This window comes from Asterias amurensis, chromosome 10 (assembly GCF_032118995.1).
Source record: "Asterias amurensis chromosome 10, ASM3211899v1".
Classification (NCBI taxonomy): Eukaryota; Metazoa; Echinodermata; class Asteroidea; order Forcipulatida; family Asteriidae; genus Asterias; species Asterias amurensis.
In genome coordinates this window covers 1,325,898-1,350,638 of record NC_092657.1, presented here as the reverse complement: position 1 = coordinate 1,350,638, position 24,741 = coordinate 1,325,898, and the positions used below count along the sequence as shown (strand labels likewise).

The 24,741-nt window shown below is 40.4% G+C and overlaps 3 protein-coding genes across 3 annotated transcripts in view; 2 read left to right on the top strand and 1 right to left on the bottom strand.

Annotated features, from left to right (window-relative positions):
- LOC139942835 (protein AATF-like) overlaps positions 1-20,297 on the top strand; it is a 43,242-nt gene extending 22,945 nt beyond the window's left edge. The window contains exon 11 of the transcript XR_011786707.1: positions 20,274-20,297. The gene's annotated coding sequence lies outside the window, so the exon portion shown is untranslated. The remainder of the gene's footprint in view (positions 1-20,273) is intronic.
- Positions 691-9,246, bottom strand: LOC139942842 (uncharacterized). Its single transcript, XM_071939632.1, has 6 exons — positions 9,064-9,246; positions 6,622-6,692; positions 6,337-6,425; positions 5,138-5,247; positions 3,408-4,180; positions 691-2,496 (listed from the first exon to the last, which is right to left on the bottom strand). The coding sequence occupies exons 1-6, from the start codon at positions 9,112-9,114 to the stop codon at positions 2,400-2,402; spliced, it is 1,191 nt and encodes a 396-aa protein (XP_071795733.1). The 5' UTR covers positions 9,115-9,246; the 3' UTR covers positions 691-2,399.
- LOC139942833 (CCR4-NOT transcription complex subunit 4-like) overlaps positions 9,298-24,741 on the top strand; it is a 32,916-nt gene continuing 17,472 nt past the window's right edge. Inside the window, exons 1-10 of the mRNA XM_071939616.1 lie at positions 9,298-9,357; positions 14,420-14,565; positions 14,993-15,061; positions 16,431-16,543; positions 17,391-17,480; positions 18,084-18,144; positions 22,043-22,129; positions 22,819-22,983; positions 23,443-23,510; positions 24,063-24,347. Coding sequence (XP_071795717.1) covers positions 14,512-14,565; positions 14,993-15,061; positions 16,431-16,543; positions 17,391-17,480; positions 18,084-18,144; positions 22,043-22,129; positions 22,819-22,983; positions 23,443-23,510; positions 24,063-24,347 — 992 coding nt within the window. The 5' untranslated portion in view covers positions 9,298-9,357; positions 14,420-14,511. The remainder of the gene's footprint in view (positions 9,358-14,419; positions 14,566-14,992; positions 15,062-16,430; positions 16,544-17,390; positions 17,481-18,083; positions 18,145-22,042; positions 22,130-22,818; positions 22,984-23,442; positions 23,511-24,062; positions 24,348-24,741) is intronic.

Genomic DNA, 24,741 nt, shown 5'->3' with positions numbered 1-24,741 from the left:
GTCATGACACGGCGAAACGCGCGGAAACAAGGGTGGGTTTTTCCGTTGTTTTCTCCCGACTCCGATGACCGATTGAGCCTAAATTTTCACAGGTTCAAATGTTATTTGATATAGAAGTTGTGGTACACAAAGTGTGGGCCTTGGATAACACTGTTTACCGAAAGGGTCCAATGGCTTTAAAGACAGTGGACTTTATTGGTAATTGTCAAAGACCAGTCTTCTCACTTGGTGTATCTGAACATTATGCATAAAATAACAAACCTATGAAAATTTGAGCTCAATCGGTCATCAAAGTTGCGAGACAATAATGAAAGAAAAAAAAAACTGGTCACACGAAGTTGTGTGCTTTCAGATGCTTGATTTCGTGACCACAAATTCTAAATCTGAGGTCCTGAAATCAAATTCATGGAAAACTACGTCACTTCAGAAGGAGCCGTTTCTCACAATGTTTTATAATATCAACCTCTACCCATTACTCGTTACCAAGTGAGGTTTTATGCTAAAAATTGTTTTGAGTAATTACCAATAGTGCCCACTGCCTTTTAAAACTTCTAAACTATTACTTTTATAAATCCTTGAAAGTATAAGTTTCATTAAATTAATTAAGGTATTGCAAGAAAAATTAATGTAATCAAGCAGTGAATAATCAAGTCCCAATAAGACTAAGAAAAAACTCACTGTAACATCAAATGTTTTCCTCAACATTTTTATTCAGACCAACATCAACAATATTAAACAAATGTACATAAAATATGTTTTGCTACATAAATATAGGTAACTGTGAGGTGTAACTGTAAAACAAATATATATTGAATTTATACCTCACCATACAATGCCTCAAATTCTATTTATGTGAGGAAGATCTTAACCAACAACCAACAGTCGTTCATTTGAACACTTAAGTTATAACTTGTTTTAGTTAACCGGGTTTAGGTAACCGGGTGAAACAACAATGCAAACCCATTTTAAATGGTGCGCTATCTGTCCACAATATGTTTTCGTAGCAGAGTCTTTCTCGAAGACTAGTTAATGACAACACAACATAGCAAACATGAATAGGTAAACTAAGTTTCACATTAGCATGCAGTGTGAAGTGGAAATACTTTGTTTATTATTTAAACACAACTTTGTTTTAACACAACGCTTAAAGGATCATTACAGAATTGGTAGGAAACAAAAATCGTGAAGATCACAGATTTACATAAAATATAGACGGTCTAATGATGATGATAGTAGAAAACATCCCTTGAAATATTTCTGTCTGAAATTTCATATTTGATGAGAAATAAATAATCTAAGTTCGCGTTTGGAGTTTATCGCTCAGTGAGCGTTTTATTCATTTTTGTTTTGGCATCGATGCAATGTAAAATTTGTAATCGGTTTTTCACTATTCTCTCGTGACCCAGATGGACGATCGATCTCAGTTCATGTATATGGTGGATTTATACATAAAGTGCTTACACTGCCAGCAACTGTTTTGCTAGCAAAACCAATTCTGTAAAGTTCCTTTAAAATAAACTTCACTCTCTGAGGAGCTAAACTTTGAGGGAGGGGGAGGGGTTTCTTGAAGAGTTGACACTTCTTGTCATGGGCATAGCGGCCTAACTACAGTGATGTAAGTCAGTTGCAGTTTCTACAATGAAAGGTTCAGGGATATTATAAACTGAACTGTGGGTGCAAAGCATGAAAGCTTGCAAGCATGAATGCTTACGAAGCCTGCTTAACATTTATTTATGGATTTAAAGACCAACTGCAGTATTTAGCTTCATGTTTTTATGAATTTGATCTTAAAAATAAGAAATTTAAAAACATAATTTATTGTGTTTTATTATTTATTAATAGTTTTATTATTTATTTATTACTGCTTATTTATCTATTTATTTATTTATTTTTATTTGTTTATTATTTATTTTGGTTTTACCCATATACACTGATATGTAATAGCACTGTATACTCAGACCTTTGGATTCAAACCCACGACCTTTGAAATTCTCGTGCAGTGTCATACCAACTAGACCGTCGATATTGCCCGGTAGCCAGAGGCAGTTTGAATCCTATGTTTCAGCAGCAAATCCCATCCGAGCCTGTGATTCTTTTCACAAAACTCAGGAAAGTACTGAACATACAGTGCTAACACACATCCGTGTATATGGGTAGAAACCAAAATATTCTTTATCCCAGATTTTGTATAACAATCAGGGAGATATGTAAAATTACATTCATCATAATATGGAAAAAATTACCATAATTTCAAATTTGTTCATCAGAACATAAAAAGATTGGTTCAAAATGTTCAGACGTCAAACTTTTCATGTAATTAATTTGGAATCTGGTTCGGCATGACTCTGGAGTGATTGTCTGAAACGGTTGTTAATAATTTTTGGGATGGGGCAGAGGTCTCAATTGTTTATCGGAGTCGGTTCATCCTCGTCAGAGTCAAACTCGACGTCTTCATCTTTTACCCAACCTCCCCTCCAATCACTCTTCCAACCTGAACTGAGAAAAGAGAAAAAAAAAAATATATACAAATATCAAATACACTGTATTATACCTTCTTAAGGGAACCATTCTTCCTTCATAGACCTTTTCGCAAATACTTGATATGCGTATGTTAGAATTGGAATGAGGTGCATGCTGGTCTAACTTGTGATCAAGTTTGATTGCTAGTTGCTAGCTAGACCAGCATGAACCTAATCCAACAATTAGCGCTTGCGCAATAGGTATTTGCAAATTTGTCTTTGAAGGAACTAGATGTCTTCACCTACGGCTACGGCTACGGTTTCAACAACAAGGTTGAAGAATAGGCCTTTTCAGTATCCAACCATAGCCACTGATAGCTATTTAATGGACACAGCTTTAGGACAGATCCGAACTGGCAGCTACAGCTACATCCTATACTGCAATGCATGATGACCTGTTAATCCAGCTGTAGCCATGGCTGTAGCCACCTTAGAGTCTGTCTATTGATTTTCTTTAAGACAAATGTCTGCCATCATGACGAGGCTTGGCTGGAAAAAAAAAGTGGATCCAACCATGACAGAAACATAAGCCCAACCATTTATTAATGATCAAGCTGCATTTCTTTCCTTAACATTTTGCATGCTGCATTTGCTTTCTTAACATTTTGCCCGCGTGCAGAGTTCAAAGCCTCTTGGTATTACCTTGTACAATATCAGGGGCTTTTGTTCAAACGTCACTTAATATTTTGTTCTCAAAATCTCCCAATTGTGTCTTCAGTGTGTGCCTGGAATCTCAGAAGATCTTCAGGGGATTTTTTTTTTTTTTTTTTTTTTTTTTTGGGGGGGGGGGGAGAGTGGGAGAGTACTTTTGTACAAGAGGAAAGTAGTGTGCTAAAGTATTGGATCATTTGGGAGGGGGGGGGGTGGGGGAACATATCTGCGTCTTACCTGGTCATTTTGAAGTACTGCTCTCGCTCCTCTTTAGACTTTGCATCCTCAGAGACTTTGCTTTCTGCCTTGTGATGTTTTGAGTGTTTCTTCACCTTCTTGCCATGTATGGGTTCATTCTTAGAAGGTATTGGCACTGTCTGTTTCAACTCCGCTTCATCTGGCTTTGAAACGATCTCCTCGCTTACATCATCCGTAGGCAGGGATTCAAAATACAATGGTTCTTTTATAGGAATATCCTCACTCTTAACATTAGGGGCAGGAGCTGTTGCCTCTTCTGACGGAAGGAGTTCCTCCGTTTGATCTTGTCTGTTCCGTTGGTTCTTTGGTACGTAGGGCTTAAGCTCGAATGTGGCTGGCTGTCGCTTCTCAGTTAGAGTCAGTGGAACTCCAGACGTTCTTGGGGTAAAGGAATCGTCCGATTGTTTCTTGACCCCCTGCTGGTGATCACCCTCAGCGACGTCGCCATCTTGACTAACTGAAGCTTCATCCCTCGTCGTATTACCAGCACAGGGGGTTTCAGGTGGTTGGTTGTTGATTGAGCTACCTCCGTTTCCCGGTAACGCTTGTTTCTGAGAGGCAGAAGGCAGCCATACTCCACCCTGCAGGGAGTTTGCAAACACCGTTTGAAAGAAAGATCTTCTTTTCTCAGAAAACGTTTGCCCCTGCACAGTCGTTGAGGTGCTTTTGTAACCCTTGTAGGGAACGGAAGTCAGCAATGCGTGATGAGTAGCTTTTCTTGTTTGAGTCAACAATGGGGAAGCATCTTCATCCTGTTAAAAAAAAATGATTCACATGTAATGATTCATCAAAAACAGCACTTTCAATCAATCATTAATATTTATAAAGCGCCTAAATCAAAGGTTTGCTCAAAGGCTCACGGCACAGAAGAAATAAATAAGTCATTGTCGTTAGGACTCCTGAAACAAGGCGGCTTTCATAAGTGACTTGAATGTGTTGAAGGACGTTATGTCCCTGATGTGATTGGGAAGTTTATTCCACAGTTCGGGTCTATATACTGAGAAGGCTCTATCAGCAAAAATGATATGGCTTTGTTCTTTGGGGGGGGGGCACACAATCTCCTGCCACACCTGCATGTAACTACATTTTGTGCTTTCCGTTTAAATAAATTACAATTATAACCTTAAAGGCAGTGGACACTGAGCAGTGACGAGTAATGGGGAGAGGTTGTTGGTATAAAACATTGTGGGAAACAGCTCCCTCTGGAGTGCCATAGTTTTCGAGAAAGAAGTAATTTTCCAGGAATTTGATTTCAACTCAAGTTTAGGTCTCAAAATCAACCATCTAAACGCACACAACTTTGTGTGACAAGGGTGTTTTGTTTTTTTCATTATTATCTCGCAAGTTCGATGACTGATTGAGCTCAAATTTTTACAGGTTTGTTATTTTATTTGTATGTTGAGATACACCAACTGTGAAGGCTAGTCTTTGACAATTACCAATAGTGTCCACTGCCTTTAAGGATGTGTTTTGCTGGCCACTGCTACAGGAGCAAAGACGCACCAGTGTCCAATATTGTTCTGTGGACACCTAAGCATGGGAGGAGGAAACCTGGTAGACCTGCACTAACGTACTCTGACATTCTTAAAATGGACACGGGTCTGGAATCAGCAGATTTCAAGTCGGCAATGGGGGACAGAAAGGCATGGGGAACCATCGTGATTCGAGGAAATCACTCGACCTTCAGCAAACATGCATAACCTTTTTACCTTTTCGTGTACGACTCGACCCTTTTCTTGCTTCATTAGCTCCCGATACTGCCTTCTCTCCTCAGCTTCTCTCATCAAGTCACGTTTTTTAGCGTAGTACGCCTCCAAACCTTCCAAACAATTGTGAATAACAAAACTTATGATTGCATAATAAATACAAAGGGTGCATTCAGGTTTTGAAACCATGATGGGTGGAACCGGGTGAAGCCGGGCGGGTCAGCACACTGTGCCACCAAGCACAGATTTCCCCCAGATTGCACTTCAGCAATGATGGCCCCCATATCTAAACATGACAAATTTTGTTGATCCGCTCGCCAGGCCATGACCTTTGTTTTTGATGGGGCACAGCAGTTTAGCAATCTGAGGTTTTCCTCTTACTTTGCCAGTAACCGACCAGCAGGACCAGTTAGCTTGTCACTTTACTTGTCCGTTGGCTTTTTCAATAGTCAATCTTTCAAATGAAATAGGGCTGCTCCTCAAATAATCACAATAATAATAATAATCGTATTTATAGCGTGCCTTTTGCCAAAGGATACAAAGCGCCAGGTATTATTACTGCAAGGAGTGGGGCGAATTTCGAGATATAAGACCTAATCCTTAAGCACCATGTAATAGTTTACAAGGTGCTGTGGCGCAATATGCTGCCAATCCAGCCAGGAACACCGGGACGAACCCCTTCTCTTTTCGATAAATGCACTGGGTTCTTTTACATGCATTTACACAACACATTGGACCAATGACTTTACGTCATATCCGAAGGACGAAGCAATGGTTATGTGTCTTGTTTAGAGACACAAGTGTCACGGCTGGGGATTCGAACCCACACTCTGCTGATCAGAAACACCAGAGTTTGAATTCGGTGCTCTTAACCGCTCGGCCACGTCACTCCCACAACACTAAACTAGTCAGCTGAACCTCTTGGAGTGAATTTTTACTGGTCCTCTGGTGATTTAACTGCCATCTGGCCAGCGGACCACTGTTAATATTAGCATGACAGTTCTTTCAGAACACAAAGTACTGGGTAGTCTCCTGAATTCTGAAGTTAACTCCACGGCAGTAGAATAAAAAGCTAAACCTGTTTTTCAAAGAACAAAATCTACGCAGCAGTGTAGATACACATGGTGTTACCGCAAGCTGAATATACATAGATACCTCACCATACAATGCCTCAAAAACTATATTCATATAAATATGCTTACCACTGCGATGTTTTTTGCCGCTTCGGTGGCTTACAAGATTGGGTATTGTATTAAACACTGGGCGATAATGACAAACCATGCAGGCATATCTGTCGAGAAAATGCAACAGAATAAAATGTTACAATTAAATAAAAGAGAAAAAAGAATTAGCTGTTGCAAACTGCTTTCCAAACAAAAGGACCTGCAAAAATGGCTTAATATTTGCCAACGTTTAAATAAACGGGAGACTGCCAATATTCAGGCTACTCAGTTGGTAGAGCATTGGCATCAAATTCAAAAGCTCACCTTCCATTTCGCATCAAAAATGCTTCTTCCTCTGGGATATTTTCAGCTAACAGGTCCGATACTCGACGTTTCTGTAAAAAAACAAGGACAGTTTACACTAACAAGTCATTATTATCATTATTGTATCAACACAATTACATGCTTTGTAATTTGACGTTTTAACTTACATTCACAAGATTTTCTAGTTACAATAGTTGTACTGCTCCGGCGGGGGTCAAAGACCTGAGACATTGATCCTCCCGGAGCATTCAAAATATTGTCATATAGATATTCCAGCATAATTGTTTAATAATAAACCTTTTGTTTTTTAAAGAGGGTGCTAAAAAAAGTTGCCGATGGAACAGTGTTTGAGTTGATTTTACCATGGAGGTCACCGGTCAAATAAAATGATCCATTTTCCAATCAATTATTATTATAAAAATAAATAAAAAACATTTCTAAAAGTTAATTTTATTTTAAAATTAGAATCTAATTTTAAAATAAAATTAACTTTTAAGTAAATGCAAATTTATTATTATTATAATATCTCTTGGAAAAGTTTCCGTATGGCGCCACCACTTTTTCATTCGATATGAAATAATTTAGTATAGGCAGTTTCAGTCAAATTTAATGCAGGTGATTTTTTCTCTGACAAGATGTAGTCTGTTAAGGTGTATTCTTAGAAGTAAAAATCAATTTAAAATTTTGAAATCGGATGTTTGGTTGCAGAGATATACCGTTTTTAATGAGCGTGGATCGTGAAAAAAACGTACCCGTGTTCAAGTTTAATTCTTATGTTTTTCTTCATATCGGCCACGGCCAAGTTTAATGCACAGCCTATGGCAATAGAGGGCGCACACTAGGCGAGCGCCCTCTATCTCTTACAAACTGTGCTTTGAGGCGCTAGTACGATTTTTTATGAACGGCAAAAAGTGATATTTTGTGAATCAAACTGAGGAGCGGCATCGTGGGGAAAATTGTTAACTATAAAAATTAAATATGTGTTAAGTTTTGCAGGTGTTTGTGTGAATATTCTTTATTAATTATGTCAACAAATAGCATTATTGAATTAACCAGAATGGAATAAAATTAAAGAGTTTATGACTGGTGTTTCCTTTAATTTAAGATCAGTTGATCCTTTGATTTAAAATTGTAGCATTAACACAGTAAAACATTAGAACAATCTTTAAAAAACTTGAGGATGAAGGCATTTGTATACATCGATTATTTTTGTTATATTTACAAAGACAATTTCTAAAAACCAATGGCTATAATTATACAATCAATTTTTTTGTTCAACTTTCGTTTCAATTAGTATAGGCCTTTAAAAGTATATAACAATACTAGTTTCTTTTGACTCAAGATGAGCAGTCTGTTATTATCAATTCAGAACGTAGAAATTATCAAAGAAACAAGATCGGGCAGCTTTCCAGCTTTCTATTATTAGAGCCCCGGCCTATCAAACTTATTGTAACACACGCCCTCTTGTGGTGGCACATCACGGAAACACGAAGATGTACGAGTACGACGTACATGTACAATCGTGCGTATTTAGGACAACTTTGCAAGAAATGGTCTAACAAAACCTTTCTGCGGGAGAAGAAAACATAATCAAATTACACCAAATTTTCACAAGTTAAACTTAAAAGTATGGGAATTAGCACTGACAAAGTCGCATTCAATTTTGATGATTGTCTCTGGAAGAAATCTTGATTCAAAAAATGGAAAACGCCGACAAAAATAGGTTTTTATGGTAAAAGCTATGCGACTAGCTGTACGATGTGCGGAATTTTATCGGCTACACGATGATGTAATCGTTATCTCATTTTGTGTAAACATGTGCTCCCGCATCGCAAAAAACCGTCTTCGGGCTTCTTCGGCGCTTTCCGAAGATTTCCGAAATCCGTTGTCCACGGGGTTCAAAGTTGACGTCATGCACAAACGAATGGGCGCTGCACGCCAGGCCAAGCTTCTGTTTTTTGTCGTTGCTCTCTTTTGTTTACAATATCTCCGAAACTATTCATCCGATTTCGAATATTTTTGAAATGTAAGCACGGGGAGAGAATGCTCCTGCCTGCTGTCAAGTCTCATAGTTGTGAGTTGTACAAAATGTGAGTTATGATTTAATATATTTCGTTCTTTTTTTTCGGGGCTGTGTGTGTGTGTGTTTTGGTACACGTAAAATCAACTTGATGAAACTGCCTATTTAGTATCTAATTTACCTCAATGAGATATCCTTTTTTGTAAAAATGAGTGAAAAAGTGGTGGCGCCATACGGAAAGTTATCCTATCTCTTAAACATGTTTTTGGGATGGTTGCATTTACATGTGTTAACTTGGTAATTTCGATGCATTTTCAAAATAGAATAGTGGGTTTGTCCGAGAACTGGGCACTTCCTATACACTACCATTGGCCTGTGTATGAAAAATTGCATCAAATTTTAAAGAATAGACTCAAGCCTACCTTTAGCAGATTTAACTGACTTGGATCGTCTCCATCTCTTTTGAATGACATCTTGACTATTTCAGATGTATCATGGCACACTTTCCTTAATTCAAATTCTATAAAAGCAACCTTTTATGAGAGTAAAAAACACTGCGTTACGTTGTTATGTTATTTTGTGAGTCATTCGTGGGCGCGGCCATGTTTTACCCACAATTCCCTTCCCTTCATCCGGGACTTTCCACCACGCTCATGCGCACTAGTATAAAACGTAATAATCTGGTAGCAGTTCCCGCTGTTGTACTCCGAATTTCGGTGAGTAAATGTCACAGTTTCTGTTCTATTTTCCTCACCATTTTCACACATTATATTCCTTACATATCAAAGAAAACATATAACAAGACAGAATATTATTACGGGGTTAATTTTAAGAAGTTTTGGTTAAATAAATCAAGTCGGAATTAGTGTGTACGTACACTCCCTCTCTCACTCAACAAACTCCCATTCAGTTTACCGCACTGTTGTTTAGTTTATTTTGTCAAGTTTAATTTACAGTACACTCATTTGTTTCCCGTCAAATTGACCCATAATTGGTTGTGTTTATTTGATTTGGATGTCTCCATATGTTGGTAGACCATAAAGGTGTACGTTTGTGCAAAGAAATTGCAAATTTGCAAGAGTTTTTAGTGTCAATTTTGATGTTTTAAATTTCTATGATGAATTTTGAAATTGGAGGGTTTTACTTTTGGTCAGTGAATGTCACATGATTTGTTTGATTGTGACATAGTGACGAAGTTTCACATAAATAAAATGTTTCATCATATTCTATCAAAGATTATAAAAATAACCACATATTATTGATGTTGTTATCATACTTTAACCATGAGATGAGCATGATGAGTTATTGAACGGCGTCACATTCACAGTAATTTTTTTAAAGTTGAATGTAAACTTGAAAAGGGAAAAGAAAGATTTTCAACAAGTTTTTCTTTGTCTTTATGAGTTGTTGGATAACTTTCCGTATGGCGCCACCCCTTTTTCACTCATTTTTTCAAAAAGGGATATCTCATTTCAGGTAAATTAAATAGATACTATTTTATTTCGAATCAATTGAAAAAGTTGTGGCGTCATGCGGAAACATTTTCTAAGTTGTTATTCGATATTCAGTTATTTAGTGTGAAATAACGTAGTTGAATGAAGCAGGTTTTTGTTTTATTTATTCTTATGGACAAAATATAAATAAATGATGTACAGATATTAATACAAACATTATTAACCCGGTGGTTGTCAGTTTTGAAAAGAAAGAAATTATGAACAAAATTAAATCATATTCATGTCAGATGATCGAAGCAAAAACAATCAATCAAGCAAGCGGCAGAATATGTTGTTCCAGGTTTCAAACAGTTCCATGCCTAGTGTAGAAAATAATTGAGATTTTAACAGAATTGGTGACAAAGTAACAACACATTTGAGCCATTTCATGTACTGTAGGCAAATAATTTCCAAAAAGTATCAGGAATGATGTGTGGGAAAAAAAAATGCATTAATAAATGGTTTGATTTGCTTAGTAATTATTGGAAGAATTATTATCTACAACATAGAGAACTAGGCCTATGCATAAGGCACGATAGGGAATGAAAAAGGGGGTGGAAAGGGAATTACCCTTGTAATAGTATTGTCATTATAAAGTGTTGCAATGTTGACTAACAATAAATACCATAACTGGTGCAGGACCTACTTGTAAATATTATTATGTGTTAGTCAATGGATAATCTTCCGGTCGTCGCCACCAATTTATCCGCCGTTAATTAACTCCAAAACCACTGAATTTTTTTCTTACCTGAGAAGAAGGGTTACCGCATATATACATCCAGAAAAAAAAGAGAGAAAAATAACGTAACAGTTTGTAAACAAAGGTCAAAATTGGACCGTTTTTGACTCCCAGTGACATCGAACTCCGCCATGTTTATGCTGTTTGTGTGTGTGAGTGTTGTTGTTCAACGCTCCAATCAGTCGGTCATCGTCCATGCGCAAAGAAAAAAATCGCTAGGACTGATTCATTTCCGATATGGGTAGACTGAAATTATTTAGGGAAGGGATGAGGGGAGGGAGGGAGGATGGAGGGAAATTCGAACAAACCACAAAATAACCACGTGCGTTTATGAATGTAATGTAATGTTATCAGAATAGGCTGTTATGGTTTCAATACACTGACCAACGTTGCATAATAAGCAGGTTGAACTAGCCTAAGGGTCTGTACGGCGGGGGTATTGAGTCATCTCTTATTTTAGCCACCCTGCAAAAATAAGGGGAAATGAAGTCCAACTTTCATGTAATGTATGCAGTTGGATGATATGGACATTTTGCCTTATTTGAACTTGGGGTCACCAGTTGCTTTTGAGTATGTTTTAGGTTAGGGATCATGTTGCATTATTAATCGAAATGGGACGTTTTTCTTGGAAGTTATTTAAATTAATAAACGGTAATGTGTTGGTTGGTTAACTATGATTCTATCTTTGGATTTATTTGTTTGGCGTTTCTGCGGAGCAGTGCCTTAAATTAGGGTAGTCGTTTTGGTGGTTTATACAACAGCAAGATGTCACTGAGGATTTGGTCGAAGTGGTCGACCAGGGCATTCTGACGGCGCCACATGTATTCGGCCAACCGGAAACCGAAGCCGTCGGTAGAGCTGGTAGCGTGGATGCTCGGCAGACTCCTCTTGATCTGCCACCACTGGCACTCAATATTTTGAGTATGAGCGCCAGTGGTGGGATCAACGCTTTCCAACAATCCGATATGATTGTGGATCCAGCTTCCCTGGGTCGAATAGCTTTGACGGGGCTCAGCGGGGTCAGCCCCCAGTGCCCTGCTTGTGGAGTGGGTCACTTGGGGGTGACCTGAGGTGCATGCCGTCACCACGAGAGGACGAGTGTGATCGTTCGATTAGCTCCTCTCACCCGAGTGAGCACTGCGGGGTCGACCCAGGGAAGCTTATCGAACGCACCCAATTGTTCTCAGACAAGACCAAGAACCTTTCTCTGTTGTACATTTGACCAACCTGCACATATTTGACAAGCCTCTGTGTATACATGTGATGTTGCATGTGGTATTTTTATTTAAAGTAAACATGATTCACAATGATCAAATTTGATTGTATAGCATTAAATACACTAGACAGTAAGCTTGTATCACGATATTATCGAATATCGCGATATTAATTTGGACACAAGTTCGATATTGGATGGATTTGGTTTGAATCGAAATATCGATATATCGCAATATATCGCAATAATCGCGATATATCGATATATCGATTAAATATCGCGATGTATTTGCTAGCTGAGACATCTTGCACCCCATAGGTTTGGAGTAAAACCAGAAGAATAGGTCATTAGAACACCTCTTATGCTAGGACTGTCTCTTCTACAACTTTCACTTGGAGTTTTAAGACTGATGATGTCAAATTTCATTAATCGCGATTATATTGAATATCGCGATATATTGTCGGCGATATATCGTGAATAAAATAAATCGATATCGCCCAAGCTTACTGGACAGTATTGGTAATTGTCAAAGACCAACTGGTCTTCTCATTTGGTGTATCTCAACATATGCATAAAATAACAAACCTGTGAAAATTTGACCTCAGTTGGTTGTCGAAGTTGCGAGATAACTATGAAAGAAAAAACACCCTTGTCACACCAAGTTGTGTGCGTTTAGATGGTTGATTTCGAGACCTCAAGTTCTAAATCTGAGGTCTCGAAATTAAATTTGTGGAAAATTACTTCTTTCTCGAAAACTATGTCACTTCAGAGGGAGCTGTTTCTCACATTGTTTTATACCATCAACCTCTCCTCATTATTTGTCACCAAGTAAGGTTTTATGCTAATCATGATTTTGAGTGATTACATGCTGCACAAAACATATTACAGTTGCTACACCAGGGTGCGAAATTAACGGTTGCCCGGGGCAACCAAAAAATCATCCGGGCAACCTGTGATGTGTCGCCGTTGCCCGACGGGCAACCTTATGAAAAACAACAATTTAGGCCTAACCTGCTTATATTGTGCCAGCTCCAAAGATCGTTTGAATTTTCCACACAAAAAAAATATTTATGATGTTCAACCATTTTTGTATATTCCACGACGTCAACCGGACCGCGAGCCATGTGAGAACTTTCCAGCATCATCATTCACGTATTAAATAATATGCGATGGCACAGCGCGGTTAAAATTGCAGTGCTGTGTAATAGCAGGACAGTAATGCACGTGCGTAGGGTACACGTACAGCATTTACAATTGGAATTCACGTTCTTGTTCTGTCCCAACTATAGAATCAGCCTAACTGCAGATATATGGGCCTTTACTTACCATCTTTGCTGTGTAGCAAAACACATAGTTGGGTCATTTTTATTGTTGGGACTGAACGTTTGCACCGCTGATCCTGGTCGCACTTGCGCTTTCCAGCAACCGCTGGTGCCGCGCAGTTGTCATGCTGCACAGTGTGCCGCGCGCGGGACCAGCTTGCAAATGATAAACACAATGAATGGAGGCTTCGGGCACACGCGCTTTCTAGAAATTGCGCTTTTCCGGGGATCACTGGTGCCACGCGTGTTATGCTGCACGCGCACATAACAAGCGTGTGGGAACAGCTAGCGAGCATGTATGAGCGCAGATCCACTCGCTACTTTAATTTGGGTGGTTGACACTGACAGTTTTAATATTTACGAAAGTTGCATGACACAAAGAATAACAATGAGCCTCTTAAAGTTTGGTTTCACGTTGGGTAAAAACCCAAAACATGTAAGAAGTGATACCGACGCTGGTTTTGTCAAGAGTTAGAGTAAGACTTACCTTTATCTCTTTTTTTTTCGGGCAACCTATTTTTCTTGTGGGCAACCTATTTTCAGTTGCTGGTTGCCCTGGGGGCAATCAGCAAATTTTCTTAATTTCGTACCCTGTACACATGTACGTGAAATCGTCATTTAGGCCTACTGTTCAGTATTAGCGTGCAGTCTCAGTGAGCACAAACAATGTTCGGGCCTGGAACTTGGTGTGGTCATGGCTTTGCTGCTCGTTAAACAATTTCCCTGATTAGTAGACTTTAAGATTTTCCAATGGAAGTGCCCTTTGAGAAATGAAAATAGCTTTGCCCCCTCAACATGCCAAAAGATTAAACTCCAGTCCTGCTTGCTCAAATTAGACTTGGGCGGGTTGTTTGCAGTAACGTAAATGGCCTTGCCCTCTCAAAGATGATCTTGGGTGGGTAGTCTCAAGACATAACCTGATAAGTGGAGGGATATGCCGAGGTACAACAAAAGTTCTTGGAAATTTTTGTTTTGTTTTACATCAATGTTTTCATTTCCTTTTGTCTTCAGAGTGAAAACTGTAAAGCATAAATCTTTGAGGAGCCATCTATTCTGCAGTTAAACCCTTGTATTGAATCTTCTCGGAACATAATTTGCCAACAATGAAGCCCGAATCAGCAACTAACCACATGGAACACGTAACTGAGCCCGATGACGTAAGTCTCTCTTTCTTTAAATCTCGACCAATGTCAAATAATGCTAGAGCTGGCAGCTCTCGCTAATTCTGCAGAAAATTCACTGAAAATAAACAAATCTTTCCATGTTCTGATGGGTTCTTCCTGGGGTCAATTTCACAAAGAGTGAGGACTATTTGTCACTTAAGACTACATAGTTCTAGGAGATATTAACAACTTAAGGCCAGTCCTTTAAGACGAGCAATAAGACTATCTTAACTCTTTGTGAAATCCACCCCTGGTAATGGAAACATTTTCCCTCTTTATTGAATGTACATTGTATTTCTAAATATCTCCCTGACTGTTGTAACAGATCTCCCTGATTGCAAGCTGCCAATGTCAGCAGCTCAGGTGTAGATTTTTGAATACATGTGACTGATCATAAAAGTCTTGTCTGATTTTCTTGCAGTGTCCCCTGTGCATGGAACCATTGGAGATTGATGATATAAACTTCTACCCCTGTACCTGTGGTTATCAGGTAAGTTTCAATTTTTGAGTAGCTTGTATATTCCTTATATATTCAGTCTCCTGACGATGACTAGAGCAAGCTAGTCGAAACGTTGAGACCAATTCAAGAACTGACTCCGCGGCAGTACAGTTAATTACGATCCTATAAGCTAAAGTAGTAGTCCCAGCCTATTTCTATACCATCCGCCCGGGTAATAGTTAATAGCAGCGGGTTATAGTTAATAGCAGGACAGTTCTTTTCAGAACTGAGAAGTCTCCCGAACACCCGAATAATCTACTCCGCGGAAGCAGAATAAAGCAAGACAGTTCTCTATGAACAAACTCTACCTGGCAAGTAGATACACACCGTGGTGTTACAGCAAACCAAATATATATTGCTACCTCACCATGCAATGCCTCAAATCCTTGTACATTCCTGTGATTACCAGGATTCTCCTCATGCACAAGCTTGCGTATTGGGCCGATACATGTGTTTGCGTGTCGATTTGCGCAAAGTTAGGTTGGTACAACAACCCAAAAAAACTGACAAATATGAAAACAAAACCATATAGAATGTCAGTACGGCTTTTAAAGCCAAGATAAACACCAAGTAGAAAGCATTCCAAAGTCCATGTTTTCAATTCAGCGTGCTTCGACAAAAAAAATTGGTTCATAGTGTCCAACAACTTTGAGTAAACCTGGCGAGAACACTAGCGTACTCTACATTTAATAATAATAATAATAATAAAAGAACATTTATAAAGCGCTTTATGCGATGCCTCAAAGAGCTGTACACAAATATAAAAAACAGCTACACATAAAAATATGAAGAGAAAACACTAAAAAATACTTAGCAGATAAGCAAAATACGTACTAATAACAAATAGGTATTTAAAAAAGAGATGATAAAAAAATACAAGAGGGGAGAGGTTACCAGCACGATTCACCCTCGGCCAAGATCCTCAGCAGCTGGCTATTATTATTTACAATTAAAACCATACAGCTGGGCTAAACATTATTAAAACAACCAAAGATTAAGCAAAAGAGCTATTGTTTAAAAAGATGGGTCTTCAAGACCTTCTTAAACACAGGAAGAGAGTTAGCACGACGTATGGGTTCAGGCAAGTTGATCCATAGCCTTGGTGCTGCTTGCTTGAATGCTCGTTGACCATAGAAACTAGTGGATGCATGAGTAGGAATAGATAGGAGATTCTGTGAGGAAGATCGAAGCTGACGTAAAGGTTTATATTGTTGTAAGAGATCGGTGATGTATCCTGGTGCCATTCCATGCAAACTCTTGTAGGTCAAAAGGAGGATCTTATGTTTAGACCGCTTCCTTTAAACGGCTGCAGGTTGTGACCTATGCTGATTGATGAATTATTTTTGTGTTTTCCCTGTAGATATGTCGATTCTGCTGGCATCGTATTCGAACAGATGAGAATGGTTTATGTCCAGCCTGTAGAAAAGCATATCCTGAGTGTCCAGCAGACTTCAAACCACTCACAGAGGAAGAGTAAGTTTCTTATTCTGTTTCTCAAAAACTGTCTTCATTTCTCAAGCTGTCTCTGTATCAGGACCATAGAGTTATATGTAAGAACTAGAGGGCGCACTGGTGATGTTGCTCGCACAAATGCGACGGGAACGTAAGGAGACACGCGTGCCATTCTTCACGCACGTTGAATATGAAGAATACGTTGGAGTGTGTGTTTATTGAACGCTATACGCGATGCTGTTGTGTCAACTTACAAAATGGCCGCACAAACACACGCTGTGGGATGCCTGTTTTGTCAACTTAGAAAATGGCCGCCTGCGCACATGCCGCGGGTCACGTATATAGGCCAGTGCTCTCTAGTTGTTGTTTATAACTCTATGATCAGGACTGTGAATGGACAAGCTAGCATGCCGGGCCAGTATGCATGAACGGCAGTCGATACACAAACAAACAAAATTTTTAAAATGAAGAGAAGAATTTTTGCAGACTTCAAACTACTGACAAAGGAAGAGTAATATTCTTTTTTTTGTTTTCTCTCAAACCTACCCCTTTTAAGGATTTATCTCTGCATGTTTATCCCCCATGACCAAGCTAGTGTGTCGGAGGGACACTACATGCAAGCTTTCGGTCGATATGTGCCAATTTCCAGCCGGTTTGTGTAAATGACAGCCGATACGCATTAACAAAAAAATCTATAAAAAAAATTGTTTACTTCAGACCAAATTCTACAAAAAGTACATAATATAAAACAATTCAAAATATTAGAAAGCACACTTAGGCTTTAAAATCATAGATAAACACCAATTTGAAAACATTCCAAGAACCTGGTTTCAATTATTTTCGGATTGTCTGTTTTGTTATCTTTCAGGTTACAACGGATAAAGAACGAGAAACGTCAGAAAGATCACCAGAGAAAACAAAAGATCACAGACAGTCGTAAGCACTTAGCCAGCGTCAGGTGAGATTCCCAACATTAATCAACTTATTCGGACAGTGAAGAAACAAATAAATAGGCCATGGATTGTTCTGTGTGTTTGGGCCAACTTTGTGGAATCAGTTTACCATCAACTATAAGACCCTCACCAACAGTTGACACTTTCAAACGCAATCTCAAAACCTATTTTGTTTTTTTAGAGTGTTCACATTGCTGATGTTTGTATGTGAAGCGCAATGATAATTTTTTGAATTGCGCCACATAAGAGGCGGTTGTTGTGTTTTTTCTGTGGAGAGATTTTGGCCCCCAAGCTGTTTTGGCAAAATGTTCCTTAACAAATGCTTCCTTAGAAAATGTCTTGGTTAAGAAAAAAATTTCCGGGGCACCAGTTGCATATTTATAACGTATTTAACTTCAAGCAAACTTGGCGCGTGACATAGAACACACAAGACGCAGGTAGTGATATTAGCCGTGCAATATAGGTTTTTATCACCACTCCATTCTGCAATTCTAAATGGTGGATTAGCGTGTACTTGTTAAATATAATGTCATTTTGGCTGGTAACTATGTTCTGTTTAGCAAGATTTGTCTAAGCGTAAACAAATAATCGTTCATTTTTTGTTGCAGAGTGGTTCAGAAAAACCTGGTATTCGTTGTAGGTCTTTCACAACGACTTGCAGACACAGAGGTAAACTAGCTCAATCTTTACTCTTTTTAGAGATTGTCTAATCCAACTACAACCAACCCCAACCCACCCCTACCCTCTCCACCTTGCTGCACCCACCCATCCCATGTACCCTATCCACATTGTTTCCCTGTCCACCTTGCTTCACCCAACCCACCCTACTCCAACCCAGCCTACACAAACTCAAGTACATATACCTTGTCCACCTTGCTTCACCCACCCCAGCCTACCCTAACCAACTACTTGTACCCTATCCACCTTGCTTCACCCACACCAAAGCCTACCCCAACCCAACTACATGTACCATGTCCACCCTGTGTCGCCCACCCCAACCCATGCACCCTATCCACCTTGCTTCTCCCACCCCAACCCATGTACCCTATCCACCTTGCTTCACCCACCCCAGCCTAACCCACCCCAACCCATGTACCCTATCCACCTTGCTTCACCCACACCAACCCATGCACCCTATCCACCTTGCTTCACCCACCCCAGCCTAACCCACCCCAACCCATGTACCCTATCCACCTTGCTTCACCCACACCAACCCATGTACCCTATCCACCTTGCTTCACCCACACCAACCCATGCACCCTATCCACCTTGCTTCACCCACCCCAGCCTAACCCACCCCAACCCATGTACCCTATCCATCTTGCTTCTCCCACCCCAACCCATGCACCCTATCCACCTTGCTTCACCCACACCAAAGCCTACCCCACCCCAACCCATGCACCCTATCCACCTTGCTTCTCCCACACCAACCCATGCACCCTATCCACCTTGCTTCACCCACCCCAGCCTAACCCACCCCAACCCATGTACCCTATCCACCTTGCTTCACCCACCCCAGCCTAACCCACCCCAACCCATGTACCCTATCCACCTTGCTTCACCCACACCAACCCATGCACCCTATCCACCTTGCTTCACCCACACCAAAGCCTACCCCAACCCAACTACATGTACCTTGTCCACCCTGTGTCACCCACCCCAACCCATGTACCCTATCCACCTTGCTTCTCCCACCCCAACCCATGTACCCTATCCACCTTGCTTCACCCACACCAAAGCCTACCCCAACCCAACTACATGTACCATGTCCACCCTGTGTCACCCACCCCAACCCATGTACCCTATCCACCTTGCTTCTCCCACCCCAACCCATGTACCCTATCCACCTTGCTTCACCCACCCCAACCCATGCACCCTATCCACCTTGCTTCACCCACACCAAAGCCTACCCCAACCCAACTACATGTACCTTGTCCACCCTGTGTCACCCACCCCAACCCATGTACCCTATCCACCTTGCTTCTCCCACCCCAACCCATGTACCCTATCCACCTTGCTTCACCCACCCCAGCCTAGCCCACCCAAACCCATGTACCCTATCCACCTTGCTTCACCCACACCAAAGCCTACCCCAACCCAACTACATGTACCTTGTCCACCCTGTGTCACCCACCCCAACCCATGTACCCTATCCACCTTGCTTCTCCCACCCCAACCCATGTACCCTATCCACCTTGCTTCACCCACCCCAGCCTAACCCACCCCAACCCATGTACCCTATCCACCTTGCTTCACCCACACCAAAGCCTACCCCAACCCAACTACATGTACCTTGTCCACCCTGTGTCACCCACCCCAACCCATGTACCTTATCCACCTTGCTTCTCCCACCCCAACCCATGTACCCTATCCACCTTGCTTCACCCACACCAAAGCCTACCCCAACCCAACTACATGTACCTTGTCCACCCTGTGTCACCCACCCCAACCCATGTACCCTATCCACCTTGCTTCTCCCACCCCAACCCATGTACCCTATCCACCTTGCTTCTCCCACCCCAACCCATGTACCCTATCCACCTTGCTTCACCCACACCAAAGCCTACCCCAACCCAACTACATGTACCTTGTCCACCCTGTGTCACCCACCCCAACCCATGTACCCTATCCACCTTGCTTCTCCCACCCCAACCCATGTATCCTATCCACCTTGCTTCACCCACCCTAGCATACCCCACCCAAAGTACTTTTTTAACCCTATCCACCCAGCTTCCTACACCCCACCCCAACCCCAACTCCATAATATACCTTCCTTCAACCACACACCATCCCACCAGGGCCCAATTTCATAGAGCTGCTTAGCACAAAAATTTGCATAGCATGACATTTCTTCCTTGATGAAAACTGGGTTACCAACCAAATTTCCATGTGATTTTCAGAATAAGCAAACAACAGCTGAATACCAGTAACAAGCAATATGCAACAAATGGAAATTTGGTCGGTAATCCTGTTTTTATCAATGAAGAAATTTCATGCTAAGCAAATATTTGTGCTTAGCAGCTCTATGAAATTGGGCCCAGATCCTTTCCAGCTACAATAATCAGCATTTTGCTAGCACCCATACAGATATAAGAACTAGTTATTATTATTGTAATTATTAACTCATGGTTTAAAGCATTTTGATAGCAACCGTACAAACCATTCCTCCAGTTTGTATGACGCTACCGAGATGCAATAACATCACATGTGGATTTCCAATGTACACAGGTTCCAACAATACCTGTGTGCAATTTCACCCCACATACATTCCATTCCTTGATATTGTTTTGTCAAATGTGACCCGCTCTGTGAAAATGAGTCAGATGTAGGCAATTTCAAGAATTGAGTTATATGCATGGCTGGAAAGAACACATCAGCAGCAGTAACTTATTATGTGTCTAAGCTTTGGGGTGTATCGTGTTGCTGAGTTACTCCCGTTTTAAATTAGTCACTACACCATTTTTTGTGAAAAACGAATTACAAGTAAAATAATAATTTAAACTACCATTGTGTGCACAAGGATACAAATTAGACATAAGTATGATCACAAAATTGTTGCATTCATAGCCTTATTTTTTTTAATTTTTTTTTTCCCCCATTTTTCACATTAAACTGTCCATAACTTAATATTGCATTGGGCGACATCTGACTCATTTTCACAGAGTGGGTCACAAATTATCCTTGAACTTCACTCTTGAAAGGGGCACAGCAATTTTCCTCTGGTGAAGGGCCCTTCCAAAGGGCGGCACAGCAAAATTAAAGGCAGTGGACACTATTGGTAATTGTCAAAGAGTAGCGTTCACAGTTTATGTATCTCAACATGTGCATAAAATAACAAACCTGTGCAAATTTGAGCTCAATCGGTCATCGAACTTGCGAGATAATAATGACAGAAAAAACACCCTTGTCACACGAAGTTGTGTGCGTTTAGATGGTTGATTTTGAGACCTCACGTTCTAAACCTGAGGTCTCGAAATCAAATTCGCGGAAAATTACTTCTTTCTCGAAAACTATGGCACTTCAGAGGGAGCTGTTTCTCACAATGTTTTATACCATCAACCTCTCCCCATTACTCGTCACCAAGAAAGGTTTTATGCTAATAAATATTTTGAGTAATTACCAATAGTGTCCACTGCCTTTAAGGTTATTTTGTGCCTGCAACTCCTACTATTTCCTAATCTCTAGTACAGCTCTTTGAATACATTTTAACCACAGTTGTTTAAATAGACCCTTCTAATGAAATATGTAAATTGTACATACATGTAGCGCGTGCGCTCTAACGTTTTGGTTGGCAAAATGAGGGAACATTGCGCTGTTTTGTACACGGCTAATGGGTGCGTGATGCAGTAGCGATTGCGCGTCTGCTTAGTGCACAACTCTATGGCGTATGCCAACCAACAGGGTATGTACGCATGCGTGAATGTAATTAGCATATTTCATGGGAAGGGTCCATTGTATAAACCTGCCATGATTACCTTTTGAACTTTCGACTCTCACTGCCCCTCCCTCCTGACTTCCTCTTAAAATCTTAACTATAATTATTTGATATATTTTCTGATTGATCTAGGTTTTGAAGAAGTCCGAGTACTTTGGAAAGTTTGGGAAGATTGTCAAAGTGGTTATAAACCAGAACACATCGTATGCAGGATCACAGGTGAGAAATAAAAATCACAAGTTTTCTTGGCAAATAAAATATGAGCGATGCGCCATACAGTTGACAAATATTTAGGTTTCTCGCTGTTCCCTCTGCATGACCATGATTGTTTAAGTTCTTTCATTGATTGTGGAAGTGTCGGGGCCGAGCGGTTAAGGGCACAAATTCAAACTCTGGTGTTTCTGATCAGCAGAGTTTGGGTTCGAATCCCCAGCCGTGAGACTCATGTCCTTAAGCAAGACACTTAACCGTTGCTTCGTCCTTAGGATGGGACGTAAAGCTGTTGGTCCCTTGTGTTGTGTAACGCATGTAAAAGAATCCAGTGCACTTATCAAAAAGAGAAGGGGTTCGCCCCGGTGTTCCTGGCTACGGCTGCTTAATGCGCCGTAGCACCTTGTAAACCCTTATAAGGTGCTACATAATTGGGTCTCAGAATTCATCACTGCAATAACATATCTTTCTGAAAGTTTGTATATACTCAGCGCCTTGAATACCTTGCTTGGTAGATACGTGTGCTATATAAGACTTTGATATTCGATATATTCATTCATTCTTTTGCGCTAAGTTGTATGTCGATGTTTATGCAAGAAAGGTAATTAAACTAAACATACATTGGAGCTTGACATTTGTTTTCCGTCTTAAGATTTGTTTTCCGTCTTAAGATTTGTTTTCTTCTTGCAATCCACCAGGGGCCTAGTGCAAGTGCCTACGTAACGTACAATAAGTACGAGGATGCCCTGAGAGCAATACAAGCGGTTAATAACGTCCACGTCGATGGGAGAACCTTGAAGGCGTCGTTAGGAACAACGAAATACTGCAGTCACTTCTTAAAGAACTCACAGTGCCCGAAACCAGTAAGTATCTTAATTCTTGAGAACTATGGAGATAGCTGGTTGAAGTTTTCAAAAAGAAGTTGTCCTGTTGTTGTAAAATTGTGGTACACACTTTGGACAGGCTGCCACCAGGGTACTTTAGACTTTAGGGAGGCAGGTCTATGGACCACAGTAATTATTTTGCTTTTGTTTCTCCTAGCCCATCTGGAAGTATTTTTGTTTTGTCATGTATTGTTGAAATGGCTGAATAAATAATTATAATAGTAATAATAATAATAGTACTTCGCCTCGGGAAATTAGAGGAGGAAAACAAAACTAGGGGGGGGGGATAAAAATGAAGTAGCTGGCAACAATGGACAGAGTAGCCGGCTTGCCGGCTGTCGGCGCTTCTGGACAACACTGGCAGATAGGGCATGAAATGTTTTTCTGAATATCTACCTGAAGTGGTTAAAGTCTGACTCATGAATGTTTTGATTTCAGGATTGTATGTACCTCCATGAACTAGGAGACTCGGCAGCAAGCTTCACTAAAGAAGACATGCAGGCAGGGTGAGTTGGATCAGCCTTTCACGATTTACCCTTAAACTTTTCATTTGATTGGTCAGGAGTTTGACTCAATTTCATGGCTCTGCTTACCGCCAAATTCTGTGCTTATGATAACCATCATTCTCCTCGTACTGTGCATACACAGAATAATGTGCTAGCTGTGTAAGCAAAGAATTGCTAGTAATGTGGATTTAGCACATGCACAAGCAAAACTTCCCTGCTAACCTGTGAAATACGCTTGATATAACCAAGGAATTCCCTGCTTCCGTAAGCGCCAATTCCTTGCTTACATCAAGCAGAGCTATGAAATTGGGACCAGATAGTTTGCTGTGTCACTAGTTGCCTAGCTTTTTCATTTGGCATTTCACATTAAATAGTGACGTTTTTTGACACTGAACAAGCCAGTGGGACCTTTTGGGACAAGTAACTTGCATTTGGCTTGCAGACGACTATTACGAGAATGCCAGAAATATGTTCTTGCCTCTGTCTGACCATAGAGGAAGTTTTGTGTTTGGCAACATTCCTAAATGTCACATAACGTTTATTTCCATGCAGGAAGCATCAAGAGTATGAACAAAAACTGGCGCACGATGTTCTGGGTGGCGGTAACGGAACAACACCCCAACCAATACATGTAACAACAACCACAGCAGCAGCAGCAGCAGCAGCAGTACCAGTAGTTGTACAGCAGCCTCCTCCCCCGCAGCAGTCAGAACCGCAGCCTTTATTACCACAGCAACCACCGGCACAACCACAACAACAACAACAACAAGCCAAACAGAAAGGCAGTAATTCAAATAATGAGCACAGCAGCAAAAAGCATTCGAAAAACTCATCAAGGTAATTTTTATATTTATATATTTGGTTTGCGGTAACACCATGTGTGTATCTACTTGCCAGGTAGAGTTGTTCTTAGGGAACTGTCTTGCTTTATTCTACTGCCGAGGAGTAGATAATCGGAGGTTCGGGAGACTTCTCAGTTCTGAAAAGAACTGTCCTGCTTTTTAACTATTACCAGGGCGTATGGTATAGAAATTAGACTGGACTTTAGCTTATAGGATCGTAATAACTGTACTGCCGCGGAGTCAGTTCTGAATTGGTCTCAACATTTCGACTAGCTTGCTCTAGTCATCGTCAGGAGACTACCGAAAAGGTAATTTTTGTTACCTTTGAAACCATTCCTTGTGAGTGATTTTGGAGATCTGATTTTCCAATCTTACATCTAGGGCCGACC

Bases quoted from the DNA above. Each gene is read 5' to 3' on its own strand.
- LOC139942842 (XM_071939632.1), bottom strand. From the start codon at position 9,114: ATGTCATTCAAAAGAGATGGAGACGATCCAAGTCAGTTAAATCTGCTA. The intron at 6,693-9,063 runs GTAGGCTTGAGT...GTTTTTTTACAG, and splicing joins GTCAGTTAAATCTGCTAAAG to AAACGTCGAGTATCGGACCT. The intron at 2,497-3,407 runs GTAAGACGCAGA...CTCTTTTCTCAG, and splicing joins CAGTACTTCAAAATGACCAG to TTCAGGTTGGAAGAGTGATT.